We start from the raw sequence: 14,354 nt of genomic DNA, 5'->3' as shown, positions 1-14,354 counted from the left end.
ATTATAATTTGCATTTTAAGGGCCCACTGTTCCATTTCTTAAGTACTTTTTGATTCCACAATTACTAGTGTTTTTTAAAGATTTTATTTATTTATTTATTTATTTGCTAGAGAGAGAGAACGCATAAGAGGGGTTGGGGGAGGGTCAGAGGGAGAAGAAGAAGGCTCCCCACTGAGCAGGGAACCCAACTCAGGGCTTGATCCAGGACCCTGGGATCATGACCTGAGCCGAAGGCAGTAGGAGCCGCTTAACTGACTAAGCCACTCAGATGCCTCTTGATTCCACAAATTACAAGGACCGCTCTGCTCTATCCTAGGACTGAGAGGGTGAGAGAGAGGGGACACCTCCAATAACAAGGTTCTTGTAGGAAGAAAACACTTCACACTTTTGGAATTGTCAGATTTTTAAAGGCCACCTAATGGAAAATAATTTGTGATACCTGAGCTTTTTGTTCAGGACTGTCAATGATCATCTCTTTGTATTAGGATGATTTTGGATACAGGAAACAGAAATTCCTAATGAAACAATGTTTTTTACCTAACAAGAATTCCAGAGATAGACCAGGTTTGAGAGTTGGCCAATTCAGTGGCTCAAAAATGTCCTTAGAGACCTAGGTTCTATCACTGTGTTCCCCCAGCTGTGGTATTTGCTTCATTCATAGGCTGGTAGGAAATGTCTGCAGCAGTTTTTAGTATTTACATTTAGACATGAGAATGTCCAGAGAAAAGGAAACTGTCTCTTCCTCTGGCTCTCTCAGAATGCTTTCAACTGACTCACTGAAGTCTCATTGCCCAGAATTGGTTATGCTATGCTCCTATTTGTAAGACAGTCATTAGCAAGAGAATAGGATTATTATGGGCCTGACTCCCCCTGAAGTTAGGAGTAGGAATCTGGAGGAGGGAGGTCAGCCTTCCCTTAGGGACAGGGCTTCATGGGGTAGGTAGGTGTCTTTAAAAGTGAGGCGGGGAGATTTGTTAAGACTTAAGGAGGAAAGTAGAAATGTATGCTAAAAGGGACAAGCAGACTCCCTGTGTTTATCCACAAGGCCAGAGTTTCTCAAGCTTTAATATGCATTGCATACAAGGGCACTGGATAGCTCAGTGGTTTAAGCATCAGACTCTTAATTTTGGCTCAGGTCAGGATCTAAGGGTTGGGAGATTGAGCACCTCATCTGGCTCTGCACTGAGCAAGGAGCCTGCTTAAGATTCTCTATGTCCCTTGCCCTCTCTCCCAGGGGGGGAAAAAAAAAAAAAAGCATGCATACAGGTCATTTGGAGAGCCTCTTAAAGCAGATTCTGGTTCATTAAATCTAGAGTAGAAAACCCAAAGAGCCACATTTCTAGTCAATGCAGAGGTGATACCAAAGCCGATTCAAGGACCTTAATGTTGAGTTGCAAGACATTAAAAATCTATTTGGGGGGCGCCTGACTGGCTCAGTGGGTTAAGCCGCTGCCTTCGGCTCGGGTCGTGATCTCTCAGGGTCCTGGGATCGAGCCCCGCATCGGGCTCTCTGCTCAGCAGGGAGCCTTCTTCCTCCTCTCTCTGCCTGCCTCTCTGCCTGCTTGTGATCTCTTTCTGTCAGATAAATAAATGAGATCTAAAAAAAAAAAAAATCTATTTGGTTTCATTGTAAATAAATGATGTATCCCTCACTATTCCTGTCTAATTCATTTTTGAAACTTAGTTGGATATGGAAATCCTAAGTATTATTCCCACCCAAAATCCCTAAACAGTTTCTCCAAATATAAATGAAGCAGTGAAACACTGTTCAGCACAGGAACTAAGCTAAATGTAGAAGGAAAATTTATTCATAATGCTGCAAGGTAGGGAGCCCCGATCTGAGTGACCTGATTCTAAGTACTGCTCAGAGCTTTTAAAGGCACAGGAACAAAGGTGGCATTTTGCCACTTGGTCCATCTGTTACTGGAGTCCTTAATACAACAATCCACAAAGGTTTTTTATAATAGTAAAAGATTGTATACACTAATTATAGCTGTCAGTTTATTGCATAAAGCATTTCTTTGTATTACTTCAGTTTTTCAGAGTTGTGATTCATACTCAGTTGACCCACTGTTTTTCAGATCCAAGAATAATTTCCAAAGTTTTCTTTTTTTCATAAAACTAAATTGTTGGACCTGATGAGAGGGAGATGTGTGCATGGCCAAGCTGTTCCTTTTCTGCACTTATTTCTCAATATGTTTTATCACTTTCAACATCTGTTCTGTGCGCTGTTCTAGACCTCTTTGGCTGAGCTAATTTCTTCACAACCTTTACCACCTAACCTGAAGAAGACAAGAGTGATAATGCATAGTACATCCCACAAATTATGAGCAGGAGATGTGATCCTATCAGAGAACAGCTGAGGTGGGAACATGGCGTAATCTGCTCCCTCTCAATTTAAACATTGTCACTAGCTTCAATGCAAAGATGCAATGAAATAGTTTTATTTTGAGAAAAAAAAATTTAATTATTAAAATATTGGGCCAGAGTTCAGATGGTGAGGGATGCCTATAGAGCCTACAGTATTAATGTTATTTATTGGTTTAAAATAACATGTTAACAGGTTTGTAAATTTGAACTATAAAATATTAAGCCTCTAAAACAAAGGTTAATCAAGGAATTACAGGCCAGAGAATAGGAAACAGTTTTGAACTTGGTTACTTACACAGTGAGGTGAAGAAAATTCTAGAAGTGGAATCAGAAGACTTTTGGCTTCTGCGTGTTATCCATGTGACCATAGACAAGCAGTAACTATTCTGTGCCCCAATTTCTTCATTTGTAGAATGAGGCAGTTGATAGGTTGCTAAGGTGTATTCTAAATTCAGGGTTCTGGGGTTCTGTAAGAACTGTTAGAAGGGAAGATTAGTGTAGCCTAGTAGTATTAGATATTTGACTTTATTTATCTGATAGCTGACTTTAAAGTAGATCTTGAAAATTTAGTAGAATTTCTAAATATTTCAGCTTCTTTTATCTCAATAACATGACTGATTTGGGGGACTTCCTATCCCCACCCCAAGCCTGTCTTTGCTATATTTATGTTGAAAAGGTGTGGTTGGAATTGGTTCTTTGGCCTTGAGCTGTAAAGCATTGACTAGGCAGGCAGAGAATGTTTAAAAAATGAAATAGTGGAGTAAACAAAAGTTTATATATTGGGTTATGACATGAGTGTGATATTTGCAGAACAATAAATAAATTAACATGACTAGATCTGAAGGTGTGTTTCAGTCTTTGTATAGGTAAAATCAGGTCAATTTAGGAAGAAACTTGATGGCAAAATAGACACATTTTAGAAATGCTCCTTCTCAAATTTTACCACCTAGGTTCTGTATGAAATAATTAGATACCTCATTAGAGATGTATTCTGAAAAGGAAAAGTACTATAAGAGGCGGAAATGCGATGAAGGAAACCCTGATGAGTAAAGAAAGTGGTTAAGCTTACTGCTAAACTGACACCAACACAGGATGGATGAAGCGAAGTACCTTGCTCGAGGGAAAGGTCTGGATCCTGCTTTACTCCATAAAGAAGAGGCTGCCTGTCCTGAGATGGGCTGCTACCCCATCCTCCCTGGTGGCACATCTTAGCCCTTTATTGACAGGCTGCAGCAAACGGATTCAGAGAGGGGAGTAGGAAATCAGATATTCTCAACTCACACCAAGTGTTTACCAACTTTTGAGAAAAGCTAGAATCTGCAGAGAGGCACCAGACTCACAGATGAAGAACATAAACTTGAAACAGAGCTCAGTGATTTTAGAGAGAGGCTGCAAGGACTACACTCTTTTCCCTAATAAAACTAAGGCATGATTTGCCTTTTACGTTCTCCTGTCACATGTGCATAGTGGTTTTCGGGGGCTGCACTACAATGACAGCACTCTGCAGTGAACAGAGAAGTGGATATGAGCATCCGGTTGGCTTCTTTTAAGCCAGGCATTAGTATTTGCAAGACTGTTAAACTCTGCCCCTCTTCTCACTAATTTCTTTTCGTTTTTTATAAAAGAATGATGTTGGGACGCCTGGGTGGCTCAGTGGGTTAAGCAGCTGCCTTCGGCTCAGGTCATGATCCCAGCGTCCTAGGATCGAGTCCCGCATCGGGCTCCTTGCTCGGCAGGGAGCCTGCTTCTCCCTCTGCCTCTGCCTGCCATTCTGTCTGCCTGTGCTTGCTCGCTCACTCTCTCTCTCTCTCTGACAAATAAATAAAATCTTAAAAAAAAAAAAAAAAAGAATGATGTTAACCTGTCATTGGTTTATTTTCAGATGAATTAATGTCTTCACTTGATCTTAGCCAAAAGGCCGAGAAGCGATTGAATTAATGTCTTTAAAGTATTTTTTTATTTCTAAAATGGTAAATATTGATAACTATAACTCACATAAACATTCTTTGGAGGGTCCCGAGACCAAGAAATTTAAGAACTTCTAGGAGGATAGAATTAGAATTTATCATTTCTGGTGTATTAGAGAAAGAATTAGCATAGTTAATCTTCCTAAAAAGGGAAAAAACAACAAAACATTTTAAAAAAGGAAGATTGGAGAAAGAGCTCAAACAGTATAAGTAGATGGTTTTAACTTACCAGAAGATACCATCAGGGCATCTTTAAGAATTTAAATCAAATCCAAACTAAAAAGACATTTTAAGTAGTATAGCAGGAATGAAAATAAAGAGGAGAAAATGGAAGTATCAATCCTAATAGTTTACAAAATAGAATTCAAGATGGGAAAAGCTCAAAAGGGACAAAGAAGTGTTTTACATTAATACGCTGACCAAATCTACAAAAATGATTGAACAGCCATTGATTTGAAATTTGTGATAAAAAGTAGATCAGAACTAGATCATGAGATGAGCAAAACCATAATCACTCTGGAAGACTGATTGGTAATTATATTGTACACACCAAAATTAACGGCTTATGTATGGGCTGTATTTTATCTGTTATACAGTATTTTTTTTTAAGGATTTTATTTATTTATTTGACAGACAGAGATCACAAGTAGGCAGAGAGGCAGGCAGAGAGAGAGGAGGAAGCAAGCTCCCCGCTGAGCAGAGAGCCTGATGTGGGGCTCCATCCCAGGACCCTGGGATCACGACCCGAGCCGAAGGCAGCCGCTTAATGACTGAACCACCCAGGCGCCCCTACAGTATTGTTTTTTTAAGTGATGAAATGCCTGTTACTATTGCTAAAAATCAAATCACCCCAACACTTGGGGTGTGGAGAGACTCAGAAACTGGGTGACTTGACAGTGGGGACTGGAGCCCTCTGAGTGCTGGTTTATTGACATGTCAGGTGTTTAGGGTTGTAAGACTTAAAGACCAGGACAGCTGAAAGAGGGCCCACATGCGGCTTTACATGTGTCCTGGCTTCTTCACATATGGCAGCCTCAGTACAACTGGATTTCTTAACATGGTGCTCAGGGCTCCAAGTACAGTGTTTAGAGAGACAAGGCAAAAACCTCATCACCTTTTCTGACCTAGCCTCAGAATGTGACCGTGCCAGTCGCATAGCATCATTTCTTCCATATTCTAGTAAACAGTTATAAGCCTTCCCAAATTTAAGAGGGAGGGACACATACCCTCCATCCTAATGGGAGGACTGTCAAGTTTATGGACAGGTTTCAAAACCTCTTCAACCTATGGCCACACGTTGATTTGCATTCCTTCAGATACGAGAACACATTCCCCCTTTCTGAAGATCCCACTCCCTACCATGTCCCACCTCGACATCAAGGGTCTAAATCTGGTCCAAGTATAGCTAAACCTCCTCACTCACGGTTCCTCAGTCATAGCTCTTTGAGTATTTGGACAGTCATCCTCCAGGAGAGGTTAGGAAGTAGTAGAGATACTTTCGAGCCACCTAAGTCCTGGTTCTTTTATATTCTCTCTATAGTTTGACTGATAATTGATCAGTTCCTTTTTTTTTTTTAAGCCTATCCCTCTCCTCTTTGATTAGTATGGATAAAGTAAACCATTGGTCCTTTGAGCATCCTTCATGGGATTCTGCTTAGCCAGATTCACCAGTGGCAGGTATTTTCCCCATTTTCCTTGTCGCCACAGCCAACAGTTTTGCTAAAATTCTGCCACTTCATCCTCTACATCGACCATCTCCTCCAGACCCTTCCAGCTCTACTGTCACCTGGTCTCAAAGCTAATACCTTGTATTTTAGGTTTTTGTTACAGTAGTACCCTAATTCCTGGTACCAGATTTTGTATTAGTTACTGTTGCTCTGATAACAAAACCCAAAGCGTAGATGCGTAAAGCAACCTAGGATGACTCAGAGGACTAGGATCATAATGCGTGCGCATAGCCCCTTTATGTGGTTTGATTTCCTCACAAGGTGGCAGCCTCAGTCTAGTCAGACGCAGAGGGTGGCTCAGGGCCCCAAGCACAAGTATTCCAGCAAACAATGTGGGAGGGTGGTGGGGTACTGCATCTCCTCTTTCCCCAGCCTTGAAAGTCACAATTTGGGCCGTATCATTTTGGTCCACACAGTCACAAGCCTGCCCAGATTCAAAGGAAGGGGATAGGAAGAATGTCACAGAATTCCTTATCTGACAAGTTGTTCATAAAGAAGACAAAGAAATCTAATAAATATGATCATTATTCCTTGAATTGTGATCCCCCCCAACTACAAGTATTGGACTTTTTCTTTAAACCTTTAAAAAATAAACCATTGGTGGTGGTTTTGGTTTTGTTGTTTTTTTTTTTTTTTAATAGGGATCATGAACATGTCTACAATGGATTTTTTTTTTTTTTTTTTAAGAATTAACATATTAAGGGCGCCTGGGTGGCTCAGTGGGTTAAAGCCTCTGTCTTCAGCTCAGGTCATGGTCTCAGGGTCCTGGGATTGAGCCCCGCATCGTGCTCTCTGCTCAGCAGGTGAGCCTGCTTCCCTTTCTCTCTCTCTGCCTGCCTCTCTGCCTACTTGTGATCTCTGTCAAATATATAAATAAAATCTTTAAAAAAAAAAAAAAGAATTAACATATTAGTAAGGACTTAATATAGCATGGAATAGAATTTCTGGTGATAGCATAATGTAAATTTTTTAAATGCTGTCTCAGCCTAGATGAAAGTAAAGCTGATACCACTAGTGAGTGATTTGTGTTAAATGACTGACTCAGTAGATCTAGTGATGATGGGCATGATATTGAAACACTATTATAGAGAGTTGGAACAAAATTGTTTTGTTAAAATTAGGAAAACAATATTTCTTAAATACGTGAGTTTAAATATGTATGTACATATTTACATAAATGTTTGTATTCCTGAAAGTTTATTCAAGTTAAACTTTTTTAGATCTTAACTTTTTTAGATCTTAATTGAAAAAATAATGAGCCAAGTATTTGAGGTTGCCTCATACTAAAGCATATAACCACTTTAGAAAAATGTAATAGTGATATCTGGTCTCAGTATATAAGTAGTACTCCATATATACTTTTTCTGTCATGGAAAATTAGAATACTATTTTTTTTAATGAATTAGATTGAACTTCCTTTATTAATTTTTTTTGCTATTGCCTTATTTTGCTTCTAAAAACTTTTTTTAAATGCCATTAGGAAAATAGCTTTTAATCCCTTTAAAATTTAATTTTAAAGGCTTTCATATGTGGCTAAATTAATTCAGGAACCTTATTAAATTCTACAAAATGTGCATTTCTTGGAAGCAAGATGATTGAATTATGTACAGTGCACCTGGATCTTTCTAAATATGTTCTTCAGGTTTTGCCATTAACTTGGTATGATTTTCAACAAATTACCAACCAGTAATTCTCTCATTTTTCCTATCAGAAAGCCATTTTTAAAAATCTTTTAAGTTTCTGTAATCTTTGATAGTCTTGGCTTAAACATAGGGAGGTAGACTTCCAGTTCTTTTGACTTTGTTCAAAAGACTTGACTTTTCTGCACAGTCACATTTTAAAATTGGGGTTCAGTTTTTAAGGGGAAGGATTCTTCCCCTTCAAGCCCTCTGCTTTTAACAGTGTAAAATGCTAAGCAAGTAAAAGAATTAAAGGTACTCAAGTGCAAACTAATAATAGTTACTTCTTAAAAAAAAAATACTGTTAACAAATGTTCCAGTCAGTTAATCTGATAGGCTATACTCCTTTTTAGTACAGAGTTAAGCTGAAATATTCAGCAAGTTTAATATTTTTAGAAATTTTGAACAAACGTTTAGTAATTGTGACTTGCTAAAAATTGTTACAGAAATTTAAAAATTAAGCATGTTAATAAAATTTCATTTGCTAACAATAGTATGCAAAATATTTTATTTTTTATATAATGTATTTATTTTGGTTTATGTTTAATTAGGAATAAAATGTTTGACTTTTACTGTAGCAGTATTTGTTTCAATGTTAATATTAAAAACCATAAAGTATTTTCAGATTAATTTGAAAGTTTCAGCATATTCTGGATTTGTTTTTGCCAGTTTTTAACCCTTGTTTCCATCAGTCATTGCTGAGAACATTTTATATTTTAAGTATGCCCTCAAAAACAGTCCAAGTTGGAAGTATTGGTGTGTTGATGCACTTAACCAGAGGTTTCTAACCTCCCCAACTACTGAGCTGCCTTAAGGAAACATAAAATGGACACGACAAGGGCATTTTCTATAAATTATACCTGCCATAGAACTCGTAACATTTACATTTCTTAATAAAATATTTTCACCATTCAGCATGTAACTTTTATTCCCAAAGAATCCAACAAAACTTAAAATTCTAAGCTGCCTCTGAATTTCTTTCAACATAGTTGTAGTCTGGATGTCATTAACACTATTTCATACATACCTTTCCATGAATTAATAGTTTCCATTTTTAAGAGTTAAGCATCAATACACACCACCATGTTGCTGTGCTCCTTCAGTCATTTTTCCTTTTCTTGTTCACTTCTATAGCTTTTCTGCAATTAGATAAAAAAGGACCACAAAAACATCACTTTGATCAGCCTTCTGTAGCACCAAGGAAAAACTACTCTTTCACAAGAGAGGAGGTGAGACAGATTGATAGGGAAAATCAGAGGCTTTTGAAAGAACTGTCAAGACAGGCTGAAAAATCAGGAAGCAAAAGTACGATTCCTAGAAGATCGATTGTTCATCCCCCTAAGTTGTACCATAGTGCCCTCAACAGACAGAGGGAACAGCAAAGGATTGAAAGAGAAAATTTGGTAAGTAACTAAAAATTTTTAGTCATCAAAGAAAATGAATTGTAATGATTTGTAAGGCCAACTTAACAGGAAACAAGATACAGCCACATTTTAATAAGGTGAAAGTAAGTATAGATATGTATGGTATAAAATACATAATGAGCTATGAGCTGGAAGGTACAATATGTGTGCTTTTTTTTTCATCATCAATCTGTATTTTAAGGGAACGTTAAATGAAAATACTGAAAGCTCTCTTACTTGGCTAGGTGTGTTAAGTCAGACGGTAGTACAGGAAATGGTATTCCAAGGATCAGATACGCATATCTTCTGTGAAGTGTTCAGTCACTAGCCATATCTGTTTCACTGTATTGTATCCTTGCTGGGCTGCTACTTGAATGTGTGAAAGACATTGATTATTAAAAATCCCAAAGTTAACACTTTGGTGTTCTAAGGTGTATGGGGACTGTTGAAAATCTTCACATTAAAAACTATTCTTCATAGCCTGTGATTTTCTTTGTAAAATTACACTCATCATAATTGCTGATGTCTACTGGGCTCTGAACTAAATGCCGTTGTTCCAAGTGTCTCCAAATATTAGCTTTTTGAATCCTGCAATTTCTTTCTGGTAGGTATTGTTTTCATCCCATTTTTACTGATAGAATCACTGAGGCCAAGGGGGACAAGGTAACCTGGGGACACAGAGCGAATGAGTAAAGGGCTGAGCCAAGATTTTAACCACAGGTATTGTCTGAAACTAAAATTAGACCCTAATGAGTGCACAAATTCAGAGCTAAAATAATTGAGAAAGCTGCTATTAAAATGACTGGAACAGTTTGCAGAATCCATCCTCATGATATTTCATCACCAGTCCAGCCCTATTTCACCACGTGCTTACCTAAACCTGTACCAACTCTTGTAAAAATGTTTTCTTGCCATCACTAATTTTTTTTTTCTTTGCTATCACTAATTTTAAGAGTTGGGGAGCTGAGAGGTGTATTTACAGAAAACAGTAAGGTCTTAAACCCTCAGGAGGCTTACCCTACATGTGGTAATGAATAGGCACCAGCAAAACAAGTTGAAATGAGGTTGATGGGTAATGAGCTACAGTATAGCTTTCTGCACGTGACTAGCAGTTATTCAAGATTCATGATTTTTGACAATTTGAAATTATGTCATGAACATTTGGGTTTACTCTGGTGCTTATTTCATTTAACAAGTAATTGCGTAGTCCATACTAGTCTACAAATTTTAGGTCATTTAATCCTCATAGCAACCAAATGATGTAGAGACTGTTGTCATGGAGGAGGAAATGAGACACTGAGTGGGACACAGGGACTTGCTCAAGGTAACAGAAGTATATGCAGGCTACCAGCTTTGCGGTCACTTTTTTTTAACAGCTTTTTGAGATAATACACACACCATAACCATTTTAAGGTGTATAATTCAGTGGGTTCTGATATATTTAATTTTGTTAATTAGTAGTAAAACATATAGAATGTAAAATTTGCTATTTTAACTGATTGAAGCGGTCAGTTCAGTGGTGCCATCAGTATTTCCAAAACTTTTTTCATCACCTGAATGGAAACCCTTTACCTATTAATAACTCTCTTTCCCCCCTCCCCCCAAGTAACCTCTAATCTACTTTCTGTTTCTATGAATTTCCCTATTCTAGATTTCATGTGAATGGAGTGATACAATGTTCATTGTTTTATGTTAGGCTTATTTCACAAAGCATAGTGTTTTCATGGTTCATTCATGTTGTAGTCTGTATCAGAGCTTCATTCCTTTTTCTGGCTGAATAGTATTCCACTTTATGTATGCACTACATTTTGAATATCCATTCATCTGTACATGGACATGTGGGTGATTCCCACCTTTTGGCTATTTTGAGTAATTTTTGGAGTGAACATTCATATCTAAGTATCTGTTTGTGCCTGCTTTCAGTTCCTTTGAGTGTATACTTAAGACTGGAATTGCCGGATCATATGGTAATTCTGCTTATCTTTTTGAGGAATCTGGGTTTACTTTTGAACAGTTGAAACCATTACTATGTAGTGGCTATTCTGTATATTATTAGGATGAACCCTGTTAGCAGCTTCTGTTTACGGCTTCTGTCATCCCTCAGGTCAGTTGTACATTTCAGCTCTTTTAATACACTGAAGAATTACCAGTGTTTTGTTCTTTTTACTTGGCATACTTAGTAGTTTGCCTATGTGAGCAATATTTTTGTCCCATTTAACAGTAAGATCTTTGGTATACTTGAAAACAGTAGAAATATAATGTGAGCCACATGTATAATTTAAAATTTTCTAGTAGTCACATTGAGAAGGTCAGTCAAAAGAAACAGGTGAAATTCTGATAAACCATTTTATATACTGAATAAATTCAAAATGTTATAATATGTAACCAGTGTAAAAAATTAACGATGAGCTATTTTACTTCTTTTTTTCTTTTTTGGGTACCCTGTCTTTGAAATCTTCGTATATTTTACATTTAGAACTCATCTCAATTTGGACTGGCCGTATCTCAAATGCTGTGTTAGCCACATATGGCTAGTGACCTTGGACATTACAGCTCTAAATCAAAAACTAATTCATGCAGAAGTGAAAAAAGTAACTTAAAGCTGAAAAGCAAAATAAACATTTTATTATAAAATATCATTATGTTACTGCAGGGAGAACTCATCTTCACATTTGTGTTTAACTCTTCATTCTCTAAACCAAAATAAAACTTTTCTTGGCTGTTTCTACAGTCATTCTTCATAATGACTGATTAATTTTTCTTCTGAATTTATTATAGTTTCTGTTGGAATTGTGTTAAATTTATATTTTAATTGGAAAGTATTTGGCACTTTCAAAATACTACCTTCCTGTAGTGTGTCCTTCCATTTATTCACACCTTCTTCTTTTTAATTTTTTTTTCAAAGATATTATTTATTTATTTGACACAGAAAGAGAGAGATCACAAGTAGGCAGAGAGGCAGGCGGCGGGGTGGCGGGGGGGGGAAGCAGACTCCCTGCTGAGCAAAGAGCCCGATGTGGGGTTCGATCCCAGGACCCCGAGATCATGACCTGAGCCAAAGGCAGAGGCTTAACCCACTGAGCCACCCAGGTGACCTACCTTCTTCTTTTTTAATTCAACTGTTCTTATATTCTACCTTAGTAAAGTTTTATGGTTTTCTTCAAAACTATATATCTCTGTGCTATTGTGCATGAGGTATTTTATTACATTTTCTAACTGCTTGCTTTTGTAAACTTTTGATTTTATTTATTTTATAATCAGCCACCCACTAAATCCTTATTTAGGTCCACATTAGCAAAGAAATTGTTCTGTGCTGAGTAGGTAGAAAAGAAGGGCAGAGATACTGTATAAAACTGAGTGTGCCGTGCTTTATAGTTAAAAGCATACTGTTAATCTTTCTGGTGAAGTTCACAGTCTTCATTATATGTTTCAAGAGGCAAATAATTGTCTCCTCATTCACAAGGGAGATAAATAAAAGGAATAAAAAAGAAAAAGTAATTTTATCCAATAGAGGGCGTGCTTGCTACATAAAGACTCAGAATTTGTTAATTTCCAAAAGCGGGACTCATTTTTTTAATACATGAATTTTGAAGTATTCTTTATTAAGAAATATTCTTATTAAAGCATATTTCCTTATGTTCATTTGAATATAATATGAATCCTATTTTCATGAAAGAGCACCAGAATAATCTTAGCAGAAGGCAAGGACAGCATGTGAGTGAGGGTACTTAGTTTATATTTCACTTTACTATCTAAAAGAAATGAGATTATTTCATTATTTTAAATGTACATCAGTTTCCTGAACTGTGAAAAAAGGGTGTGAGGAGTAATGGAAGCCAGATCAGTGAAGGAAGTAAGATTCCTGAAGGAAGACATAAGGATTAGAGCCTAGAGTTCAAATGGAGCTAATTTATTAATTTTATTTTTTTACTTTCTGAGAATACATATACACATACATTACATGTGTAGGTAATTAGTCAATTTTAAAGAAATTAAAATATGTAGGCAATAAAGTAGAACACAGTCTTTCCACTCAGGAGTTCCTCTGTTAAAATATATATATTTTTAAAGATTTTAATTATTTGAGAGAGAACAAGCCATGGGGAGGGACAGAGGGGGGTAGAGAGAGAGAAGCAGACTCCCTGCTGAGTGGGAAGCCTGATGTGGCTCCATCCCAGGACCCAGAGGTCATGATCTGAGCTGAAGGCAGACGCTTAACCAACTGAGCCAACCAGGTGCTCCCAAAATATTTTTAAAGTAAAAGTGATGCCCCTCCCCCATGCTCCCATGCCGCTGGACATGTGCGTGCTCCCACAAGCTCGCACTCTGTCTCAAATAAATAAATTCTTCCTTAAAAAAAAAAAAAAATTAAGGGGAGAGTGATCATGTCGTCACAAAAATGAAGATTTATAGTAGTAAGTTTAAGTCTCATCTCTAGTGTAAGGATTCAAGTGTGAGTGTTGAATAATCAGTACCTTTGCTCTAAGATCAGTCTGGGTTTCCTTCTTATCTGGTTATTGTCTGTGTCTCCTTTCATAGAAGAAAAAAAGCTGTGATAACTAAGTTTGACTTCAGTTTAGAAAAATAAGAACAGTCCTGGTTTTCCCTGACTGTAGGAGGCTTGTTACCCTTTAATGTCCTTTAAGGTCTTTGTTTTATCACTTCAGAAAGATAAATCACCTCTCCTCTGCTGACAACTGCAGAAACATTAACATAATATTCATTTGTTTTAACTTTCTGTTTCCTAAAGAGGATAGGATTCAGGCTGGATTAGTTTTCTTTTGAAAAAGAATGATACTTCTAAAGAGAAAATAAATATTTGGACAAACTATTTTGGGATTCATTGTTAGAATTTGATTAGAGTAGCAGTTATAAGATTTTGTGAACTACAGATTGGTTAGGTAACCAATCTTACCATTTCTCAGTTGATGAAACATAAATTTGCTTAATGTCTGCTATGAGCTGTGTAAGACACTGGAAGGAATATTAAAATATAAAATATTGCCCTGCCATATAATTTATAACGTAGCTAGGAAGGTAATACTCTTTTATGTCAGACAACTAGAAAATACATAAAACAGTATTAATAATAGCATTAATATTTAATAACTCTGTACTGTATGCCAGGTATTGCTGTGAACATTCTATATGCGTTATCTCACTGCTTGAAACTGACTCTTGGAGGTTATGTCATTGTTAGTATCCATA

The 14,354-nt window shown here is 37.0% G+C and overlaps 1 protein-coding gene across 3 annotated transcripts in view; it reads left to right on the top strand.

The window, feature by feature from the left end:
* The window catches only part of CFAP97 (cilia and flagella associated protein 97), a 37,130-nt gene that overhangs the window by 14,895 nt on the left and 7,881 nt on the right, over positions 1 to 14,354 (top strand). For all 3 annotated transcript variants that reach the window (XM_032869901.1, XM_032869902.1, XM_032869903.1), the window contains exon 3: positions 8,878 to 9,146. In XM_032869901.1, coding sequence (XP_032725792.1) covers positions 8,878 to 9,146 — 269 coding nt within the window. The remainder of the gene's footprint in view (positions 1 to 8,877; positions 9,147 to 14,354) is intronic.

This window comes from Lontra canadensis, unplaced genomic scaffold (assembly GCF_010015895.1).
Source record: "Lontra canadensis isolate GAN:19392208 unplaced genomic scaffold, GSC_riverotter_1.0 scaffold39, whole genome shotgun sequence".
Classification (NCBI taxonomy): domain Eukaryota; kingdom Metazoa; phylum Chordata; class Mammalia; order Carnivora; family Mustelidae; genus Lontra; species Lontra canadensis.
This window is presented reverse-complemented; position numbering and strand designations above follow the sequence as displayed.